This window comes from Vulpes vulpes, chromosome 4, assembly GCF_048418805.1.
Source record: "Vulpes vulpes isolate BD-2025 chromosome 4, VulVul3, whole genome shotgun sequence".
Lineage (NCBI taxonomy): Eukaryota > Metazoa > Chordata > Mammalia > Carnivora > Canidae > Vulpes > Vulpes vulpes.
This window is the reverse complement of record NC_132783.1, coordinates 22,513,315-22,534,382: the sequence shown is the minus strand read 5'-3', so window position 1 is coordinate 22,534,382 and position 21,068 is coordinate 22,513,315. Positions and strand designations below refer to the sequence as shown.

Below are 21,068 nucleotides of genomic sequence, written 5' to 3'. Positions count from 1 at the left end.
CCTGTGAGATGGGAGTATTTTTATATTGGAGAACCTTGATGCTCAGAGGTCTAATGGATCTGCCCAGGTTACCATATTAGTAATGGACAGAGTCTACATTTGAAATCAGGTCTATTTATTTCAAAGCACAGGCTTTTATTCACTATGTGGTGCTACCATTTCTATTCTCTCTTTTTTCCTGAATTTCATACAACATTCCATGAACACCTAGATTCTTTCACTATTGAAAGCAACCCTTCCTTTACATTGAGTGAACAACTAACTCCAGTCTGCTTGGTAACAAATAGATCAGAACGCTTAGCGAATTGAAAAATGAAGGAAATATAGCTATCAAAAAATCAGAGGCAAAGATAGTAGTAAAATATATTTGAGACTAGGGAAATTGCCCATAGATGTAACTTCGAGGGTGGTGATGTCATAAGGAGGCCAAAGAGAAAAAGAATGTCCAGGCCTTGGCATGAGGTCCATATGAAAGACTCTCTTCCTCTTGATAGAGGCCCATGTCATTATTTTAAAAATGCAGACTAGTTACCATTCTCTTTATTTAACCAAAGTGAGTATGGGAGACCAAAATATGCGGGATGCATGCTGGGAACCACACTAGGAACATCACAGATGCCTCACCCACCTGGGTTTCTCAGTGATTGAGCATCTGCCTTTGGCTCACGTCGTGATCCCTGGGTCCTGGGATCGTGTCCCACATCAGGTTCCCCACAGGGAGCCTGCTTCACCCTCTGCCTATGTCTCTGCCTTTCTCTGTGTATCTCTCATGCATAAAGAAAATTTTTCTCACAGCACTCCAAGGCCCATATTTTTTATCATCAACAGGCTGCAGAGATGAAAATGGGGACAGAGGAAGTCTCAGAAATGGTCCAGTCATACATAGGGAAATCATGCAAGAGATTCCAACCCAGGCCTGCCTTCATCACAAGGCCATGTTCTTCCTCACATACCATGTTGTACCTTTCCATCCTTAGCCCAAGAGACATGCTAACAAATAGCAAACTCATTTCCTGGTTGTTAGGACCTTGCAGACCACTCATATTCAATTTGTAAGGGGAATATGTTCTTCTTTTTTTTCATCTTTGTAAGTATTATAGCCTTTAGGGAGAGGAGAAGACTTTCCTTTTCTTACCAGAACTATTTCTTGTCCTGGGTGCTGCCTACCTCTCAGCGGGTTTTACAGAGCCTACGATATTCTGCTAAAAAGATTTTTATATAAAGATAGTGTTGTTTTTCCACTAGAGAGTTGCCTCTATTGAAGGGCTGAATTTTTATTTCGAATAGTTCATTAAGACAAAACAAGTTGAACATTTTTCATCTTTCACATATTGCTTTTGAGATATGTCCTTATGTCTACTCAAGGGTTTTTATATGACAAAATCTTTATCAATTTATTTGTTAATGTTCGTTGAAAGGGACTCGGTTCCCAAAAGTTTATCTTATATACTTTATATTATACATTGGTAATATTAGAAAATGTAAGTGATCACAGGCATTTGAGTTTCATATTTAAGCCAAGGTCTTTGATATAGAGAGAACACAGATTTTAGAATTCCGAGTTCGAGATATCATCATGGTCAGGTTCTGGTGAGAGCTCTTTTTCTGCTTGCACGTGGCTGCCTTCTCACTGTGTGCCCCAAGGCATTACCTCAATGCATGTATGTACACACATACAGATCTCTCCCACTTCTCACAAGACCATCCATCTTACTGGATTAGGACCTTACCTTGATGATCCCATTTAAACTTAATTACCTTCAAAAGCTCTATCTCCAAACATGATGATATTGGCAGAGAGGGCTTTATGGTAAGAAGGCAGGAAAGCAGTGGGAGGGAGACACCATTTCATCCATAGCAGTAGCAGGCAGCACTTAATGCCTGCCACAATCTTTAGAAAACTACTATGAGATCATTCCCATAGTAAATATTTGGGTATATTTATGATCACTGTTAATATGAAAAAATTTACCTTTTTTTTCTAGAAGTAAAAACTAAAAAGAAATAGCCCCTGAAGTAACCAACATATTTAATCCCTGTCATGCCTTGGTCTTACATGGAGGAATCAATACCCTCAATCAATCTATTCAAATGAATAATCTGAGTTTAGTGCCTAATTTTTCCAATTAGCAATAAAAAGGGGGTAGGGTGACCCAGGTTCCATTTTACCTCAGCTCACCCTCAGGCTTCAGCTGGAGACTCTCTCATCTTTAGGTTGACACTACAGAATTTAACAGAAGTTGAATAAATAGTTGATTAATTTCTACCAATTTTTCGGTCAGAATTAGTGAATTTTGGCTTGTGTGTAACAATGAGGGGAATTAAATGTTTGTTTCTTCACAAAGAAATTCTATTTCTCTAGTTGTACAAGATGTTAATAATAGTGAAAATTGTTTGGGGATTTTTGTCACTTCTTTCATACACTAGAAAGTTGTGTTCGCAAGAATTGAAGTCAAATGGAACCTTCCTTATCACTTTTGATATTCATTAGAATGCTAAATAAGTTATTTTTCAAATAAAAATTACTTTAAAAATTAAAGTACTTTAAAGTACTTTAAAAATTGAAATAAAAATTATGTTATTTTTAAGAACAGTATCTACTTGGGGCCCTTGGGTGACTCAGTGGTTGAGTGTCTGCCTTTGGCTTAGGTCATGATCCCGGGGTCCTGGGATCAAGTCCCCCACCAGGCTCCCCAGAGGGAGCCTGCTTTTCCCTCTGCCTATGTCTTTGCCTTCTCTCTCTGTGTGTGTCTCTCATGAATAAATAAATGAAATCTTTAAAAAAGAGAGAATAGTATCTATTTGATAAAATATTAAGGTATTTGTACTAGTAGAGACCCGTGAATAATTTAGAAAAAGGGACTGAACTTAGATCTCACCCTTTTTAAACATCACATTCCTCATCATTAGTTATTAAGGAATGTAGAAATGAAATAAAAAATGAATTTAATTTGGTCAAAAGATGAAGATGACTATTAACTCACTGTCGGTGAAATGACGAATAGTTACAGAATAGACTATGACCCCTTCTCCCAACATTTGTAAGAGAATGCCTCTATCTTGGAACAGAGGAAATCTCCCTAGAATCCTGCAAAACTCCACAGTTCACTGGGGCTTACCTTCTGGCATAAAGATTAAGGTAGTGGAAAGCAAGAAGGACATCATGTTAATACAACTATAATAAATGACTATTTTTAGAAATAAAAACTGCAGTTCTCCTCCTCTTCTTCTTGAGTCAGTTTACAGTAGATTAACACTTTCTAATTTCTGCTGAGATAATCCAATTGGGTCAGTGATTGAGAGTAAGGAAACACAGTAAGACATTAGAAGAATCTATTGAAGTATAAAGCTTTGTTGTACACGTTGTAAATATTTCCAAGCTAGCAACTGGTTTTATTGATATAATGCCTTGAGATTTATCCTCTCACTCCCAGTGTAAATCCCACGAGAAAGCCTGATGGCTCTGGGGACAGAAATGAGGATGAGGGTAGGAAAGATGAAAAGGTTACTTCACGGTCAAGTGGTTACAAACATGGGCTTAGGAGTTAGGCTGTCTGGGTTCAAACCCTGTCTCCTGCATTTGACAATTTATTTAAACTTTCTGTGAGTTTCCTTATTTGTAAAATGGAGCTAATAGAGACCATCTAGTGTAGTTGCTTGAGGATTAAATTTTTTATATTTATATTTATAAAATATTTAGAACAGAGCTTGGCATATGATAAGTGTTCAAAACGTTGTAGGAGAGTAGAAACCACACACTGGGCTCTAGGAAAATTCCTTGGTTCAACTAATCCTGGTGCCTTATTGAACTAAGGTTATTGGATGGATTTTTCCAGGTCAATGTATTTGGAAGTTTCCACACAGGATCTTAGGGGTCTGTATATACACAGATACCTATATTAGAAAGAAAAAAATGTGTAAGAACAAGCAGATACCTGTCTATCATTCCCCTTGGCCATATATTTTTGACGTGACAATGCCTTTGGAATTACTATCTAGAAAAATGATTTTATCTGTTAATTGACTATGTTCCATAAAAATCTTCAAGCACAGAGATACAGGCACTTGGGTGTAATGTTGAAATAAAAAAATGTGGAAAGATGTTGGTATCCATCATATTTATATTCATTGTGTCCTAAGTTTGAATCTAGATTATCCTTCAAGTGGGCTTCCTAAAAGATTTTTTTTATTTCATAAATCCCACTGAAGAGTTTAGCTCTAATTGTTCCATGAATCAGTGGAGCCATAGGGATTTTTGCACATGAGGTGGCTTTCATCTCAGTTTAGTTCAGTGTTTTCCACATGTGTTTCTGAATAGTAAGGAGTTCCAGAGTGGAGGATCCAAGTTCCCCAGGCATTCCTTATAGGACTTGTAACTATTTAAATCTCAAGCCCACCTGCGAGTCAAAGTTATGAATTAACCAAATTAATCAATTAATCAGCCAAAATAAATCAATGGTGGTTTTCATCTTTGAGGTCAAAGAGGATTAGGTAGAAATTATCAAAAACCCATTTCACCCCTTCTTATTCCTCAGAGAAACGGGAAGTATCCATGACTTACATATAAGACCTCCGGACCACTGATCTTGGATTGATTGATGGACAGATGGATGGATGGATGGATGGATGATTTTTCAGTTGGGCTCAGTCTGTAGGCTAACAATTTTTTTGTTTTAGCCAGAATCTAAGGGAAAATGGTATGGACAAAATTTTAAGAAGGGAAATTGAAAATAACCTATGCTTCAAAGGCTAGAAAATATTTTGTAAATTAACGTTGAAAGTAACTTTTAAATCTTTCTGATCCAAGCTTATGTTTTTGTTTCGATTTCATCTGTCTTCCTCACACTCTTGAAAAGATTATTTATTTATTTATTTATCTATTTATTTATTTATTTATTTATTTATTTATTTATTTTAGAGAGAGAGTAAACATGAGTGGGGGGCAGGGCAGAGGGAGCGAGGAATCCGACTCATTGAATGGGGAGCCCTACACAGGGGCATGATCTCAAGAGCCTGAGGTCGTGGCCCAAGCCAAAACCAAGAGTTGGATGCTTGACTGACAGAGCCACCCAGGTGCCGCTGGTTTGTCTCTCTTAAGGAAAAAAAAAAAAAAGCATATAACTGTTTTTATAAGTCATGTATCAGGTACCTTTCTTCAGCCCCTCAAACACTTTTTGAAGTATGCAAGTCATAAATGAATAATTAACTGCAATATTAGCCATAAAAATTATCTGTAATAAGTAACAAATCCAGCAATAGAAAATGAATGAATGGTTTTCCTACAAAGCTCTAAAATATACAGTGGTTACTCAATACTCACCATTCAAAAATATGGCTATTTGCTGCCTTTAGAGGAAGTGTTTTCAGGTTTCCAAGCCAGAGTTTGCTCAACACACACATTGCAAAGGCCCATCTAACCATTTTCTGTGTGTGCACAGAGGGTAATAGAGATGCGGGAGACATGATTTGCCCTGGAGCAGTGAGAACTGGTCTCTAAAGAGCACAGCTGCTCCCATAACATTTTTGAAATGAACTAACAGAGGTCTTGTTTGGGATCTTTCTAGGTATAAGAAAAACTTTAAGATAAAAAAGAAAATACCACTGAACACCATGTGGATTGCCAACTGCATGGATACAGTGGGAGATGCCAACATCCGTTCTGGGAGGTCCTTTGTGTTGGGCTGGCCCACGGTGAACTTCGTGGCCACCTTCAGGTAAGACCGATGCCTTGGTGTCCTGTATCTACATGGCTTGAAAAGGATAACATTGTAATCTATTGTCTACCAAGCTGGTGACTCACTTCTTGACCTCCCATGACACTTGTTTTGCCTTGTACTCTGCGTAAGAAGGTGCTTATATCCACAAGGAAACAAGTAGATAATGTATAGTGGGAACTACTGGAGTAATTTCCTTCGGTTTTGATCAATGGTTTTTCAAATTTTGTTGTCTTACCTTTATGATGACCTGCGAGATTTTGGTGGAGTGGGGTGAGGAGAAGAAAGCAGTGTGTTAAGTGCAACTGCGTAAAACAGGAATGAGGCTTGGGGTGTGGATGTTTCAAACAGAGATGCAAGTGTGGCATGATCCCTGTAAACTCAGAGGTGTCTGCTCAGGATATCCAGGGTCGAGAGCCACATTCCCATCCTCATGTCAGCCTAAGAATGTGTCTTACACAACTAAACTCTACTCAATGGAATCAAATGAATAATCTGAGTTTAGTGCCTCAATGGAATCATATTTTGTTTCAGATCGTTACCAACTAAGATAATCTGTACACAGCAATTCAGGCAACCTAGTATTCAATGGCATGATCAATTTATTTGTATAATTACATACTGTTGTTAAGGGAATTAACTTGGGAGTGTAAAAGCAATTTCTCAAATTTAATGGGACCCTTTAATAGTACTTGCTCAAGAAATCTATTCCGGTGATTTAAACATGCAGATACCTCCTGGGAATCAGAGGGCAGGATCTTGGAGAGGAGACCTTGAACCTCACTCTGTTGTAGTTGTCCCAAAAGAAAGAAAGAAAGAAAGAAAGAAAAAGAAAGAAAGAAAGAAAGAAAGAAAGAAAGAAAGAAAGAAAGAAAGAAAGAAAGAAAGAAGAAACCAAGTTTTTATCAACAATATACAAAATGTGGTACAGGAGCTAGGGACAGGAGGGAAGGGAGAGTGACTGCTTAATAGACACATGTTTGCTTTGGGGTGATAAACATGTTCAGTCACGATTGTTGCACAGAACGATGAATATAGTAAAGGTCACTAATGGTCAATTTTCTTTTATGTGTAATTTACCACAATAAAAAAGAATGCTGGTAAGTGATAAGTCCACGTGTGAATGAGCCTTAAGACATTTGCAACTTTGGATATTAAATGCTGTGAAAATTTCAGCAGAGAAAATATTAATCTTTGGTAATTTTGCGTCAGGGGATTGATCTTTCTCAGAAGATCACAGTGATGAAGAATAAGGTTTTTAGGAACTAATTTAACATATTACAATCTGCCATATGCATAAGGAAATAAAACTATTACAGGTGTTTTTTTCCAAAAAAGATATTCTTGTTTCTGAGCCAAGACAGTTCCATCAAATTGCTAAATTTCTTAAATGTGATTTAATTTGAATGGTAATATTCTTTATATCTGAATAGCCCTTGCAGCTGCAGGAACACTCTGAGCTATAATTTAACCCCTTTCCAGTTCTGGAAACTAAATATCAGAGTGGTTAACAACGTGCCCGTGATCTCATAGCTTGCATCACATAGTCACAATTAAGTTTTCAGATTTGAAATCAACTTTTCTCCCTCTTTAGGATCTACTTCCCATTGCTTTAATACCACTCACAGAAGAGTGGAGTCCATCAAAACCACTCTAAGGGGAGTACAATTTACACATCCACATCCCTTAACAACGGGCTGCTCATATTTTTAGTCTGGAGTGGTGATCTTAATATGTTAGTAGGAGTATCGTACGTTCCTCAATTTTTTTCTTCTCATTTTTTAAATTGCAGCTCTTCAGAACAAAAGGAAAAATGGCGTTCTTACCTTCAAAGGTATTTTGTCAGTGTAATATTATAAGTCTTTAACCCATGATGAAAAAAATGTAGATCTCTTCAAAGCAGTGCCCCCAAACTATGTTCCCTCCCCTTAGTACGAATTGTTACACTATCCTCCAATGATTTCTTATTTAATTGTACCCTGCCCATTACTACAAATAACCTGCTCTCCTTTACATCCATATATTGCTTATTTTTTTTTATGAAATTCTGGTTATTACTCTCATCTTCCCCCACTTTCCAACCTCATGATTATAGCTAACATTATTCTCAAAACATATATTAAATTTCCATAAGTGCAGTTTACCCTACCAAGTAATGCTCAAAGCAACTTCTCATTCCTACATTTGAAGGTGCTAGTATGACCTCCGGTCTAGGCAGGAAAGCTTTGGTGCCTGGATCTGCTGGTCAAATCTCACATGACAAGAGTGATCTATTGTTTTCCTAGTCACAGCTTATTTTCCTGAAATATTTTTGCATGTTTCCTTCCAACCCCCAATTTTTTTTTTTGCTGAGCTTATTTATATGCATTTAAAAATAACGAAGTATGTTGAAAATATGATCAACATAAATTGATTTGAAAGTAAGGTAATTTATCCTACTCTCTTTTGGGTTACTATCGAATTGGATTAGGTACATCATGCTAGCCAAAGAGAAGGAGCAGCCAAAAAGCATTCCCCTCAAAATCTTCACTGAGAACATCAAGAACTGTGCCTGTGTAAGTATTTTTAAGACCAACAATTAAATTCTGAGTTCCTAATTCTGACTGAATGAAAAAATGGGATAGAGGTGGAGACACAGAGAGGGAGGAAGCAGTGAGTTGGGGAGAGAGGAAGGAGAGAGCAAAAGGTAGGAAGAGAGAGAGAATATTTAGAAAAGTGCCATGAGGAAAAATGTATTTTCCCCCTCTCCATGTACTTCTTTATAGACCTAAAAACTGTGTCCTAGGTAACATGAAGCAAGAGGAATACATACTACAGTGCTTAAGCAAGGAAAGAGTATTGGATGTTATGTGTCTATGACATTTCTCTGGATCCTTCTAATTGCTTATAGTGGCTTGTAATACAGTGATTTAGAAGGAACCATCATTTTTTCCAAGGGCCACCACTTACATACAGAATGGTCTGGATTGTCTCCACAGTCCTTTTTCCCCTCCAGATATTTTATTTAGTATAACTATAAACTCAGAGAAAAGTTGTAAATATAAAAGTAATACAAAAAACACCCCGTATACTCTTTATCCAGATTCATCTATTGGTAACACTTTATTCCATTTGCTTTATCATTTATTTTCTTTCTCTGTGTCTATTACATGTATGTGTATACATATGTTTGAGGGTCATACATATACTATAGCCCTTTTTCCTTAAACCTAAGTATTTCTTAAGAATAAAGATATTCTACAGTTATCACCTTTAGTGAATTTAACCTTGGCGTAATACTTTACTCTGCCATTCCCATTCTCATTTTGTCGGTTGACCTCAATAATGTCTCCTTTCTAGTACAGGATCCACTTAAGGATCAGGTGTTTTATTGAGTAGTTATGTCAAATGCAGAGGAGTTTCAAAAAGTCTTTTGTTCCAAGGAATATCAGGATTGAATTGAACTAAGAGGGATGACACTTTTAAGGGATCAGCATATTTCTATTTCAATTTCTTTATACTGTGGGGAGGAAAAAATCAAACCAATTGGCCCAGTTTTGTGTGTAAAATTTGATTTCTGAAATTGTAGTACAGTAACCAAGACATTTACAGTGATGAACAAGATACTTTGGGTATCTTTAAATGGTATTTTTTGTGGTTGTTGTTATAGTTCGAAGTAGCTCTAGATCACACAAAACAGCATTTGAAGGTGGAACAAAAAAGGTATTCCTGGCTAAAGCAAAAGCCATGCAAATAGTTTGATCTGTTGTTAAGTGCCAGCTAGATGCACTGCATGAAGGAGAGAGAATTCTCTAGCAGCAGAGCACATTCTTGTCTCTGCCTTTGATATCAATTGTGGCAGTGGTTTACATTCAGAACTTTCCTTGGAAAATTACCTTGAGATTTTTAAAAATCAACTTTATTGAGGTATAGTTTTGGTGAAATAAACATTTCTGATGTTCTTCACCCATTCTTAAAGATCCAAGTTTCCCACTGCACTGTTTCACTTCATCCTAGAAAGATGATTCTTAGCATTCCCTGTGCAGAACTGCTGCAAACAGATTTACTTAATTTCTTTTATCTGAATATGGCTTTATTTCACACTGACTCTTGAAGGATATTTTTGGGGGTGTAGAATTTTGTTTGCAAATTTTTTTCCTTTTAGTCCTTTAGAGATGTTCCAGTCTTTTGGTCTTGATGCTTTCTGATGAGTAGTCTGTGATTAAACATTAATCCTCAGTAGGTGATTTGTCATTTTTTTCTCTAGCCGCTTTCAAGTTTTCTCTTTATTTTTGGTTTTTAGCAGAGTGGCTATGAAGTTCCTAAGCATGGTTGTCTTTGAATCTGTCCTATTTGACATATTCTGAATTTCTTGAATTTGTAAATTTATGTCTTCACCAAATTTGGGAAATTTTAATCATTATTTCATCAAATATTTCCTTCCTCATTATTTCTCTTTCTCTCCTCCTGACAGTTCCATTCTTTCCATATCAGACACTTTCACATTGTTCAGAGATCCCTCAGGCTCTGTAATTTTTTTTCAGTCTTTTCCCCCCTTTTCTTCTTCACACTGGATAATTTCTAGTATCTATTTTCAAATCACTGACTTCTTTTCATCATATCCATTATGCAATGTAGCCTAGTCAATAAATTTTTTAAAAATATTTTTCAAAAAAAATAAATAAATAAAAATATTTTTCCGATAAAAATTTCTATGTTAAATATTTTTCCTCTCAAATAAGGAAAAGTCATTAATACTTCTTATTTCTATACTATGATGCCTCTATTTTTGTTTAATGTGAACATATTTTCATTTGTATCATTGAGCATTATTGTAATAGCTGTGTTTGGCTAATAGTCTAAGCATCGAGATCATCTCAGGTGTGGCTTCAGCTCTTGAAAATTGATCTCATTTTCCTGGTTCTTCATATATTAAGTAACAGTTTTGACTCATGAACATAACCTAAGTTTTCTTTTTCTTTTGAATTATTTCAAAAAATAGTTTATTTTTCTGAAGTTATTTGTTTAGAGAGAGTTCTATCTAATGGAATTTGTCTGTTGGGAGAACCTACAACATGCAGGAAAATATACATACATCCCTTAAATTACTATTTGAATTGCTATTTGAATGATTATTGAATTACTTTGGGACCATCTGTGATATCAAGCAATTGCATTCAATTCATAAGAAGAAAAATACAATGAAAGGACAAGGAGTGATTTATGAAAGAGTTTCTTTTAACTTTGCTTTTAATATTTTCAAGGCCTGTGGGTGTCCACTTGTGCTGTTTCTTCTTTATGCACTGTTTCCCGAAGGACACAGGCCCCATTGCCTAAACATGTTATAAAAACTGTATGCATAGTAAATGTTCTGGTTACATATTCTCTTATATGACTTTCGTAATTTTTGTAATTCAGATAGTTTGTAATTCAGATAGTCTTATAGATCCATCTCAGATTGCTATTAACCCCTTTCAGAAAATTTTCTTTAAACTTTTCCTAGTTGTATGGAGCAGTTTCTCAATGTATGGTCTGATAGAGAGCTATTAGAAGTACCTACTCGCTGGCAGAGTTGTGAATGGAACATCAACTTCTAACATTTCCAGTCTCATTTCCTAGATTCATCAGTCTTAAGAGATTGCAACAATGGAAGTCTTAGTTAACCATGATGCCTGACAAAGAAAATATGGACTAAATAGTAGTTTTTAAAAAGTGTCTTTCATAGCCAGTTCTTACCTGATTTTACTGAAACCGACTATGTAATTACAAAGGAACTAAGCCAAAAAAAAAAAAAACCCAGAAACAAACAAACAAAGGAACTAAGCCATACTATACAAACACAACTCAGTAAGAGAGGAAAGTATCTAGTGCCTTCCTTTAATACTATCCCCCTCCCACCATTTTGGAAATAGCCTTATGGAGCTGAGGGTCACCCCATGTGCCCTCTTAGAATTCTCAATTTTTCTCTTCCTTGCTTCAGCTGCTGTATTTTGTATGCCACAAATTCTTGGAGGGAAATATATGTTTTACTGACATGTTTCCTACTAGCTTCATGTTATATAAAAAAATGAAATTATAATTAAGGGTTCGTGTTCTACACGTGCTTTACTTTGTCATTACCTGGAAACAAGCTTTACTTTTGGAGTATGGATAATAATTTGACAATTATTTGGTCACATGCTTTAAATTTTAAAAAAATTGTAGCAATTTTTCTTATTTATTTTTTACAGTCCGTAACTGTAACAGTGACAAATTCCGACACAGCAAATGACACTATCAACATGTTACTAACAATGCTGGGAATAACCGTAAGTTGCCTACTATCTATTTTTAGTTTACGAACCAACTTTGACTTTTGAGTTTTGTGAGTGTGTGTGTGTGTGTGTGTGTGTGTGTGTGTGTGTGTAGGTGTTGTGCACCTCCCATCATAAGACAGCTGATTATTGTGGATAACATACTCATATTTTTCCTTCCAACTTTAGAAATTGAAGGCAGCGAAGCTATAGTATTAGCTTATACATGAGTGCTATTCTTATATTCCCATTTGAAATTTTCTGCAAATTCAAAGTTATAGCCTAAAATTGGACTATAATTTTAGAGTGCTAATAACAATATGCAGTTTACTGTATATATTTTAAATACAGACAATAAAGATGTTTCTAAGTTTCTTTTTTATTGTTGTTTCTAAATTTCTAAATATTTCCTCCTCTATTGGACTCTTCTTTCTGTGTTTTCAATTCTGATACGTCTCCATCCCTATTGACCCTAGTTATCACACAAGGAAGGACTCAATCCGTTTAATGAATCCTAAATTACATGTTCTGTTGTACATTTTGACATAAAGACTACATGGCTACAAGCTACCTCCTTTTGATGCAGATCCTGAGGATGAAGCAGCTCATACCCTTTAGCAACTGGTAAAGACAAAGACAAGTTCTGAATAAGACCATGGATCTGGGGCTGATCTCTTTTTATGAAAGAGAAAGATATTTGAGGATGAGGTTTTATAAGGGAAAAAAGAGGGACAGTGATAGATGGAGAGAACCAAAGGGAGCACTTGGAAAGCACAGCTTCTTATCCAAAATCCTCTGTAAATGTGATGTGACATAATCATAAGATGGTTTGTAAATTCTATCTGAGCCAATGGTATAATAAAGGCCTTTAAAATTTCAGAGCAACGAGAATTTGGCAGAAGAAATCAATGATTTCTGTACAAACAACATTTAATAATACATCCAAAATAAAATTGAATTTATATGTACTGACTAAAGCACATCTTTACATACGTTTCTAACCTGTATGATATAGAAACCCTAAGTAAGAATTAAATCCTGGAAAAGAGAGTGAGTGGTTTGAGGGATGAAGGTGGGGAGATTGACTAATGATTTAACTCATTTTATTTCATGTTTGTGATTTTCTTTACTTAAAGCGATCAATGTCACTAGGCAAAGAATTTCTATTTTAATGAAGAACTGGGCTTATTTGGCTTTATGTAAACCTGATTTAAAGGATTCCAGCATGGCATTTCCAAACCCTACCCTACCTTATTAGCTCTTACTTCTTATTTGCAACACAATCTTGAGCAGATTTAGCTGTGTGTGTGTGTGTGTGTGTGTGTGTGTGTGTGTGTGTGTATCTGTGTCTGTGCCCATACCTATGACATTCCTTCATAAGGTGAAGGCCATGATTTTTAATCAGGAGTCAAGGGCACATGATAACTATTACCAATAATTCCATTTCAAACGTTTTTTTGCTTTAGTCTCCAGGAAGACTCTTTAAAATAGTTCAGCAATCTTTATAATTTAGAATTGTTTGTTTCAAACAATTGGGATTTTCAGTATTACTGGGCAATAATTGTGCTGGGAGTAATCATTTTCTGCATCTGACATGCTGCCTAGAGTCCTCATCCTTTCTCTCCCTAAAGTGGAGTTTGCCTGCCCCAAAGCCAGTGGCAGACTTCCGTCCACTATCTCCTCAATGTCTCTTGGGCATTTGTCTCCTTTGGCTCAGGGCTGCTGAGCTATTGATGCCTCTCAAGTTACTTTGCTCAGGATTAGTCATAGCAGAGTATATGGCTCTCTGGACAACATGCATCTCTGGGCAGGGACATTTGGAGACAAAGGCCAACGCTATCCAAGGAGTCTAGAGACAGCAGAAGAGAGGACTCTGAGATGAGACTTTTACTCCATAGTAAAGGGACACAAATCTCATTTCTTACACCATGGGCCACCCACAAAGTGAGGGGCTGGCTGTACTGTGGTTTCCCGGTCTTTATCAAAAATTACAAGAATCTGGGACAGTCTATTGGAAGCTGTGAGGGGAACTAGTTAACAAGTACTATAGCTACCTCCATGGACCAAATACCATTTATCCTGGCCCCAATTCTTTCTTTTTGGAAACACAGATATGCTAAGGAAATGTGTTCTTCAAGTACTGTGAAAGATATGTTTTGACACCTAGTTCTTTTTGTTTCCAAGGGCTCTGAGAACGACTTCCAGCTGTGGGCGAGTTCTGGCAAGGAAAAACTTCCACTAATTGGTAAGTGTCAGGGAAAATCTAAGATGGGATTGATTAGGTTCAAAATTGTAACTCTAAGTTTCAAAGTAATGGTTGTTCTTTCTTAAGCTTCAAAATCCTTAAAAGTGAAAATCACATGCAATATTCACTCACATGTTTAATAAAGAATTACCAGGTACTGTTGCCCAGGCATTGATAACATCTCTTCATTCAGCAGCTATGATTTAGTGAGGGAGAGAAATGTAAATTTTTGTTTCTACTTCTTTTTACCTGACAAACAGAGCTGTCTTGAAAAAGTGTGATTATTTACTATTTACTTACTTATTTACTCATTAGGTATGAAAGCAAAATGGATTGGAATTTTTCCCATACATTTATTTTTCATATGTCAATTTTGAATTCTAGTTCCTAACTGCTAAGAAGCCTCTATTTGTGAGAATTCTCTAAAATCCAGTTATGTCTCTGAATCCAGGTACAGATATGTATTTAACACCCCTGCCCTGTGCCCAGTTTTCTCTGCATCATAAGGAAAATGAGATAATCACATTTAAACTCCTCTCATCTTCACTGATGAAATCGACTGCACTTTGCTGTTTCTCAGGTTTTTTCCATCACTGTTCTTAAGGTTATTGATAAACAGATTGCACCTCTTCTAAAATAGTTATTAGCACAAGTTCTCTGAAAAAAAAAATCTTTGGATTAGCAAAATTGTTTAATGTTTCCAGTAATGGAAGGGTTTAAAAAAAAAGAAAAAGAAGACAGGATTGGTAGCAGGCCTTGAAGTATAGTAATGGATGGTAATGGTGACAATAATCTCTTCTAGAAATCTTAAAGCATTCCTTCTTACATGAAATTTTTTTATCCTTTTAATAAACCTGTGAAGCTATAACTCTTTTTCAAATAATCTGGAAATCTAAACAACCAATTTCCTTTTTTTAAAAAACAACCAATTTCTTTCTGCAAAATATATATTCCCAGTCTTAGACTATAGAGTCACAAAGCTCATCACTGAGAACAAAACCCCTCAGTACCACTTCCTGTTTTGAATTAATGTTGACATCTTTGTAAAAGTTGGACAGGGGCAGCCCTGGCAGCTCAGTGGTTCAGCGCTGCCTTCAGCCCAGGGTGGGATCCTGGAGAGCTGGGATCGACTCCCACGTTGGGCTCCCTGCATGGAGCCTGCTTCTCCCTCTGCCTGTGTCTCTGCCTCTTTCTCTCTCTCTGTTTCTCATGAATAAATAAATAAAATATAAAAAAATAGTTGGTTAGCAGTAAAAAGGAAAAAAGTTAAATACTTATATATGTTTCAATAAAGTGCATTAATTTAGATAAAATGATGTAGATGGTAACTTTTGAGAATTTGAATAGCTTCACACACGAACGCAGCTCTAAGGAATCTGAAGAGCCTGTCGTTCATGATGATCCATTAGAGCATTCAAAAATGCATTTTTTAAAACATACTCTCAATTCTCAATTGTGGATTAACTCCTGGTTATCTTGGTTTGGTTGTATTGCTGTCATAGAAGCTTCTTTTTCCTTAATGGAGCGAAGTCCCTGTGATTCTTGTGAACATTGCATTCATGACGGATGAAAAGAACAGCAAAAGCTCCTTTAGGTACATTCAGTAATAAATCTGGAATGACAGAATGAGAATTTTCATTCTATTCTTAAAAAAGGAAATCCATATCATTTCATAGGGTCTTTGAGAATTCTCTAGAGAGGAAAAACAATTTAAAGCATAAAAGAGCAAAACAAATCACTTGGCAGGCAATTCTGGATAGCTCTGGGTGTGGTTTTCTATTCTCTAACCATCGTTTTACAGTTTGCTTCTGGGTTTCCCACTCTGCACACCCTTCCTTCTGATCATTGCCTGGCAGGACACCCCATAGAGGGAGGGCAGCAGTGGAAGGGAACCATAAAGCATAAGGGCAACCCATCCCACTACTCTAGAGTAGCTCTGGCTGGAGAATTGACAAAAGGAAATGAACAAAAAATCTGTTCGACTGACATTCTGTTGGAGAGAATAGTGAAGATAGCAATTCTATATATATATACTCCAAATATTTAAAAATTTATTAACCAAAAAATAAAAATAAAAAATAAGAATATTAACCACCAATGCTTATTAATATATTCACTCTGATAAGTTTGTGTGTGGACAAGCATTTCAAAGAATTAGTGTAAGGCTCGACGGGGTCAAGTAATTTGCCTAAGATGTATAGATGTAGTTAGTGTCAAGGCACAAACTAGAAAACCTTCAACATTCTCAGATAGTTACCCAGCAAAAGTCAGCATTGTTTATTGCACTCATGAATATATGTATTTCAAGCAAAGTAACATGCTTTAAATTGTTTTCTCTTCTTAAAATCTTTCTCTTGGGCACACGCTTTCTGTAAGGTGTTCCCACAAGGGTGCATATGATGCTCACTGAGGAGGCACAGCCTTCTTTATCTAGAAGTCCCAGAAAAATACCAACATATACAAATAGGGTGATGCTTACACTCAGGTAGTTTGATAACAGCCATCACCATCATCTTAAATATTCAGGTTTCTTTCCATACAGGACATGAACATCCCTATGGAATTAAAATGAGCCATCTTCCATCTACTAAAGCACTGCCAAAGGAAGCAGAGGACTCCATCTCTCCTTCCCCAACTCAGGAGTCCCTCCTTCTGGAGCAGAAGATCACAGAGATGCAAATCCATTTCATACTGAAGCCCAGGCACCCAGCCCAGAACAAGCAAGGGAGAGGTGAGCCGCTTGCTTTTCTTCAAGTGCCTTCCCTTGGCTCATGTCTCCATGCTTAAACACAATTCAGACACACAGTTTATTCTTTCTGGGTGAGCTTATTGTCATCAATGAGGAGGAACAGTATAGGAAAGAATGCAAAAACTACCCAAAATCAAGCTTAGAAAAATTCAAAAGTCTGACATCAAGACCCAACTCATTTCTATGAAGGTTGTTTCCTTGTTTTAAATCTTTTGGGAAGACCTTTAACTCCTGTCTTTCTCTATACCCTCAGAGCACTTTCAAGGCTGCCCTGAGCCATGCCTTGTGCTGAGTAGTATATCATATATTTAGTTTAACGAGTTGTAGGTAGCATCATTTATGTTAAAGTTGAGCAAACCGAAGCTTTAAAATGCTGAGCTTCATAAGTGGCAGGACCAGGATGCTTCTGGTGCAGTGCTGGCACCCACATGAGTGGAGGTGGTGATGCACTCACTACATCCCAGAAAAGCCAAGTGGCCGGGTGTTCAAGGTTATTTGGTGAAATGTTCCTCATGTGCTTATCCTTCGAAACCTTGGCTCATCTCTGGACTCTTCAAAAATCAGTTATTTAAGCAATGTTAAGGAATCTTCAAAGGAAAACATTCACAGCTGAGCACTAGAAACTTTGAACTCAGCTTTTCACTGCTGGTCACCTTTTCTTTGGAAAGCTCTTCCTTCATAGGGAATGTTGAGTAATTAAAAATCATCTCTGGAAACTGGTGCCTTCGTATATATATATAATATATATATGCATTCATAACCTCTATAAGTGCATTCATAACCTCTCATTGTTTTTTTCGCTTCTATGATTTCTTTCAAGCCTGGGACTTGTGTGTAGATGTATATTTACATATATGTTTGAGTGTGTGTGTGAGAAAGTAGGTTTCCACACTTCATTGTGGTTTAGGCTCCTTTCAGTAAATGTTAAACCTATTGAACCAAAAACATCATCTCTGGGTGGGTTAGTGGGATATGACAAGAAAACACAGCCACCACATAGCCAGCATGTAATGACAACATCCCAAGGACCCTGACTGCAGCAAGTCATCCTTGAAGATGGCCCAGAGCAGAGGAACATAGAAGTAGGGCTCAGGCAGATTGTGTCCTGAGAAGCAGATCCTTTGGATGGTAGAAACTTGAGCACTCAGAAACCAAAGAGGAAATCTGGGGCTGAGGGGAGACTGGCTGTGAAAGCAGAGGATTACCAAACTCAGCCTGATTTGCATACCAAATCCTTCTAGCTTTTAAAATCAGATCTGACACCTGAACCCACTGATCACTCCAGTAGAAAACACATCTACAGGTTCAGTGCCTCCTGATGCCTTGTAACTGGCAGTAACTGATGACACAGGGAGTACTCACCTTGAGTCTGATCGAGTCTCTAGGTTTAACCATCAGTCTGAAGGATATGACCAAGAACTTATCAATGCCATGAGGATGCTGTTAGCCAACATCAGGACGTGGAGAGTTCTACACAACAAATGACTCAGTTTCACTCTTCTAGCCACTACAACGAACACGCTGCAAAATGGCAATGGTGAAAATAATGCTAAGTGAATTAAAATACACTAATCTCCCTTCTTCCTTAGATTCAGGCCAGACCATGAAAAGCACTGCTTTCAGAGACTGGGCCTTTTGGCGGCGCTCTGGCACTTGCCAGAAAAACCAGTGCAGAGTTGCACCATCGGCAATACCACAACAGCTCTTTGGGGTTTCACTCACAAATATATGTGATAAGGACAACTTGCCCTTCCCAATACTGGTAGGTCTCAGTTTGGTCTTTTTTTTACCTTCCTGAGGAGAGGGACCTTGGAGAGGCAAAGTGTTCTCATGCAAACCTACCCTCAAATGGAGAAATCATTAGACAGTCCCTGGCTTTGGCTGAGAAGCTTTGCTAGTGTCATTTGATTTACCTACTGAAGAGTCATTTGGCCAATACAGCAGAACAACGTTTTGCCCATTCCACTTGTTTCCACCGAGACCCATGTAGGCCTGTTCAGATCAGTCAAAATGGACTCTGTGTGCATGAATCATCTTCACATTCTGCTGTTGTCTTCCTGAACTCACAGTAGTCTCAGGTCTCCTTCAACGGAGTCTACTTAATCTAACAACTGAAAACATCTTACCTAAGCATAAAGACTCATCCTGAGGCATATAAGAATCTGCTAATTCTAAAAGAGGATGTTAAATGACAGCCACAGAGTTTGCCCTTGTTATCTCAAATCGGTGTACTGAATTGTCAGTGTGGAAATTTCCTGAGTACCCAGGACCTCTGCAACCCTACACTAGATTTGGGAATGTTATCCTAGGTGTGAAGAAATTAACCACGTTAGTTCCATGCTTGCTACTACCCCGTCCTTGCATCACATCAATTTTAGGGGGTAGCTAGAAGTATTATCCTCCATACTTTACAAATGAATTAGCTTTCAGTATAGTTCACATTTGCCCCAGGTCACACAAATGATCAGAAGCATAATAGGTTTCCGATCCCTTGGTCTATTGGACTCCAGCCCTTATTATCTTTCTACACTGCAGGGAGGGGACATGAAGATAGAGCAAAGGACAGTGAAAGACTCATGAAGGAAATGTAATCAGATAATAAGAAGAGAGCTTTTGAGCTTTTTTTTTTTAAGGAAGAAGGGAAATAGAGACAGTTGGAATGGAGGATACAATCACTTAAAGAGGAATCAACAAATGGGAAATGAGTATGGCAAAAAGATTTCCATACTGGGGGAAGAGCATCTATGTAAGAGAATAAGGAGCCAAGACTGGTAAAGTAGGAGACAGGCGAGGATTCCACAAAGGCCTTGAAACACAGAAGTTTGATTTAAAAGGGCAAATTCAATGAAAAAGCTGATTAAAATAAGTGATTACAATGTTTCAGTGTATGACTGTACGGTGGATTTTTGGGTAGAAACTATAGAGAGACATTGACTAAAGAATCTAAATTGACTTTAGTCCTTCCAGCTCTAAAACCGTACACCATCCAATAGCCTAGCTCTTTCTAAAAGGAAACAAGCTTCTGCTCTGGGCTTGGGATACAAAATGTATATGCTCTTCTTTTTTTCCTACAGGATATGCTTTCCGTGATCAATCGGAAAGGACCACTCCTGGAAGGCATCTTCAGAAAATCAGCCTGTATAAAATCCTGCAGAATCCTAAAAGAGAAACTAAATTCTGGGGACAGAGTTAACTGTTACAGCAAATCTGTTCATGTGGTAGCATGTGTTTTAAAGGTGGGGAAAGGTCTAGCTTTACCACACATGGGTAACTGAAGCTGTGATGGTGTCTTTCATTATGATTGCCCAGGAACCAACATAGGCATAACTGATTAAGAACTTGTCAAACTGGAAAACACTTCATGAAATCAAATTTAAGGAAGCTACTGTAGGAGTTAAAAGCCCCATACATTAGAAATACTTTCTGTTTTCACCACAAACAGCCTACCTGAGGACTCCATGCAAAATACTAATACTAATATGATACTATTAATACTAAGAAATTTCAAAATATACACTCACACATACATAATATTTACCAAAGCAAACATCCTGCTTTGGATGACATCCTCACCACGATCCTAATGAAGGCAGTTTCCAAAAGAAAAATCATACGAAAAATTTGAGAATAGGTAGGGAATTTCACAATAGTAAGCAAATGTTTACTTTATGAGGAATCCAAAAAGGCTCAGTGAGGTGACCAAATCATTCTTAACCATCATTGTCGCATTGTCTCCTGTTTCTTGATGCCTTTTACTTTATAAGTCATGGAGGAATGATTTTGCCATTTGTGTCTCCTTTCACCACATCCTAGGCATCCTTTAGTTAATATTTGTGATGTCTAGCCCACCATCCAAGGTTATAACGACATGTTAGCCAGCTCTTGCTACATGCCAGTTTTGATAAACCTAACTTTTGGAGTAGGTGCAACAGACAAAAGTAGATTGGAATTCTGAAAATTCAATAGATCAACTCAAGAACTATATTAATTTGGAAATTATACAGCTACATCACAGATATCCCATTCTATTGCTAAAATGGGAATGGAGAAAGAAGTGAGAACTAGAATAGAGAATTTAATCCATCTAC

The 21,068-nt window shown here is 37.2% G+C and overlaps 1 protein-coding gene across 1 annotated transcript in view; it reads left to right on the top strand.

The window, feature by feature from the left end:
• LOC140598717 (rho GTPase-activating protein 20-like) overlaps positions 1–21,068 on the top strand; it is a 41,999-nt gene that overhangs the window by 14,197 nt on the left and 6,734 nt on the right. The window contains exons 5-12 of the mRNA XM_072757243.1: positions 5,565–5,714; positions 7,507–7,548; positions 8,185–8,269; positions 11,924–12,001; positions 14,171–14,231; positions 16,774–16,962; positions 18,570–18,742; positions 20,055–20,216. Of these exons, the coding sequence (XP_072613344.1) occupies positions 5,565–5,714; positions 7,507–7,548; positions 8,185–8,269; positions 11,924–12,001; positions 14,171–14,231; positions 16,774–16,962; positions 18,570–18,742; positions 20,055–20,216 (940 nt within the window). The remainder of the gene's footprint in view (positions 1–5,564; positions 5,715–7,506; positions 7,549–8,184; positions 8,270–11,923; positions 12,002–14,170; positions 14,232–16,773; positions 16,963–18,569; positions 18,743–20,054; positions 20,217–21,068) is intronic.